The following is a 2,507-nucleotide window of genomic DNA, read 5'->3' as shown; positions in this document are numbered from 1 at the left end:
CCCTGAGGACCAGGACTTGGGGCTGAGTCTGTCTCTCTCCAGCTCAGCTTCTCCAACACAAAGACACACAACAACATCAGTCACTCTGCTGCTCGGCATGCTTTAATCAACATTTTTATTGGTTACAAATGGAAGTGATGGATACAGTCAGTGGGATGGTGCCTTTTCTCACTGGCCCCTGAGTTGTGAGAAACATTGAAATGTTTCCCTGTAACCCCCCTGTGGGATAAGGATGGACAAACCAGCGCTACCCTCAGTCTGTTACCATAGCGACAGGCTGCCCCATCGCTGAAACACTGAACTGAAATGAGAAAATCCCGGATGGATTGATTAATGCGGGAATTTGATGGATGGATGGATCTGGGTGAAGGGATATTTCAGCACATTCTTCAGCTGCTGCCTAAACTTAGTCTGGGTCACGGCATAAATCACGGTGTTTGTGCAGCAACTGAGGAGCTGCAGCATGAAGCCCAATTCCTGCACAAAGTCATCGAGATACACAGAGTCATACCCAAACACCCACATCCGACTCCATATAGAATACAGCATTAACATTGACCATAACAGGATGAAATTGGCCGAGATCACAAACAGTAAAATGATGGATTTTTTTCGGTTTCTCATTTCTGTGTCAGACTGAGCGTCCCCATTGGTGTGAGCGCGGAGTCTCCTGCGGGCTCTGCTGGTCACTACAATGTGTCTGACGGTGAGAACATTGAGCAGCAGAATCAGGAGAAATGAGACACACGGGGTTAGAATGTGGTGGAGGGACTCGATTGTGACCCAGACACTGGAGGATCGAACAGCGACTGTTCCAGCACAAAACCAGGGGTCGTTCCCCAGTGAATACCAAGCCGTGAGCATAAAATACCAGGAAATGTCCTTTAAACAGCTCAGCACAGTCACTGCTCCCAGAACCACAGCCGCCGTCTTCTCACTGCAATATTTACTTTTCAGCTTCTGGCAACAAATGGCCACAAACCGATCAAAGGTGAAAGTGACGGTGAACCAGATAGAGCAGTCAGTGGCTGCATAAACCAGGACGGCATGGATATTACACACGGGGACGGATTCCCTCAGGAAATAAAACTGTTCCCAATAAACAATGGGAATGTGTCTCAGGATCAGGTCGAGGATAATGACCAGGAGATCCGCCGCTGCCATGGCCACCAGGTAACGTCTGACACATGGAGACAATCCACAATCTTTATAAAGCAGGACGTAGATGGTCACTACGTTAACTGTGAGGAAGGAAAACAAACCCATTATCCATCAGCCTGGAGGCAAAGGGACCCGTTTGATCGGGGACCCAGTGAGATTTTCAAATGTGTCCCTGTATTCAGGGATTTATTAAAATAATTGGAGCTGGAATAACAAATGGGAAGGTCGGCATTAATGACAAAAATGGCAGTTATAGAATGTCGGGGACAGAACGTTCCGGGGAATGTCAGTTATGGAATGTCGGGGACAGAGAGTTCTGGGGAATGTCAGTTATAGAAGGTCAGGGACAGAACGTTCCGGGGAATGTCAGTTATAGAATGTCAGGGGCAGAACGTTCCGGGGAATGTCAGTTATAGAATGTCGGGGACAGAACGTTCCGGGCAATGTCAGTTATAGAATGTCGGGGGCAGAACGTTCCGGGGAATGTCAGTTATAGAATGTCGGGGACAGAACATTCCGGGGAATGTCAGTTATAGAATGTCGAGGACAGAACGTTCCGGGGAATGTCAGTTATAGAATGTCGGGGACAGAGAGTTCTGGGGAATGTCAGTTATAGAAGGTCAGGGACAGAACGTTCCGGGGAATGTCAGTTATAGAATGTCGGGGGCAGAACGTTCCGGGGAATGACAGTTATAGAATGTCGGGGACAGAACATTCCGGGGAAAGTCAGTTATAGAATGTCGGGGACAGAACGTTCCGGGGAATGTCAGTTATAGAATGTCGGGGGCAGAACATTCCGGGGAATGTCAGTTATAGAATGTCGGGGACAGAACGTTCCGGGGAATGACAGTTATAGAATGTCGGGGACAGAACATTCCGGGGAATGACAGTTATAGAATGTCGGGGACAGAACATTCCGGTGAATGTCAGTTATAGAATGTCAGGGACAGAACGTTCCGGGGAGTGTCAGTTATAGAATGTCAGGGACAGAACGTTCCGGGGAATGTCAGTTATAGAATGTCGGGGACAGAACATTCCGGGGAGTGTCAGTTATAGAATGTCGGGGACAGAACGTTCCGGGGAATGTCAGTTATAGAATGTCGGGGACAGAACGTTCCGGGGAGTGTCAGTTATAGAATGTCGGGGACAGAACATTCCGGGGAATGTCAGTTATAGAATGTCAGGGACAGAACGTTCCGGGGAATGTCAGTTATAGAATGTCAGGGACAGAACGTTCCGGGGAATGACAGTTATAGAATGTCGGGGACAGAACATTCCGGGGAGTGTCATGTATAGAATGTCGGGGACAGAACGTTCCGGGGAATGTCAGTTATAGAATGTCGGGG

The 2,507-nt window shown here is 48.3% G+C and overlaps 1 protein-coding gene across 1 annotated transcript; it reads right to left on the bottom strand.

Annotated features, from left to right (window-relative positions):
* Nucleotides 1–330: 330 nt before the first annotated feature.
* On the bottom strand, nucleotides 331–1,164 carry LOC148135806 (putative G protein-coupled receptor 139). The gene has a single exon (XM_087984237.1). It carries the CDS (start codon nucleotides 1,162–1,164, stop codon nucleotides 331–333), a length of 834 nt encoding a protein of 277 aa, XP_087840363.1.
* Nucleotides 1,165–2,507: the final 1,343 nt, after the last annotated feature.

Source organism: Chiloscyllium plagiosum, unplaced genomic scaffold (genome assembly GCF_037043375.1).
Source record: "Chiloscyllium plagiosum isolate Xiang-an unplaced genomic scaffold, Cpla_swu_hap1 HiC_scaffold_48, whole genome shotgun sequence".
Taxonomy (NCBI): domain Eukaryota; kingdom Metazoa; phylum Chordata; class Chondrichthyes; order Orectolobiformes; family Hemiscylliidae; genus Chiloscyllium; species Chiloscyllium plagiosum.
The sequence above is the reverse complement of the archived record's forward strand: the minus strand, read 5'-3'. Positions and strand labels throughout refer to the sequence as shown.

What these genes read in the sequence shown, in the direction of transcription:
- LOC148135806 (XM_087984237.1), bottom strand. Translation starts at nt 1,164, where the DNA reads ATGGCAGCGGCGGATCTCCTGGTCATTATCCTCGACCTGATCCTGAGA.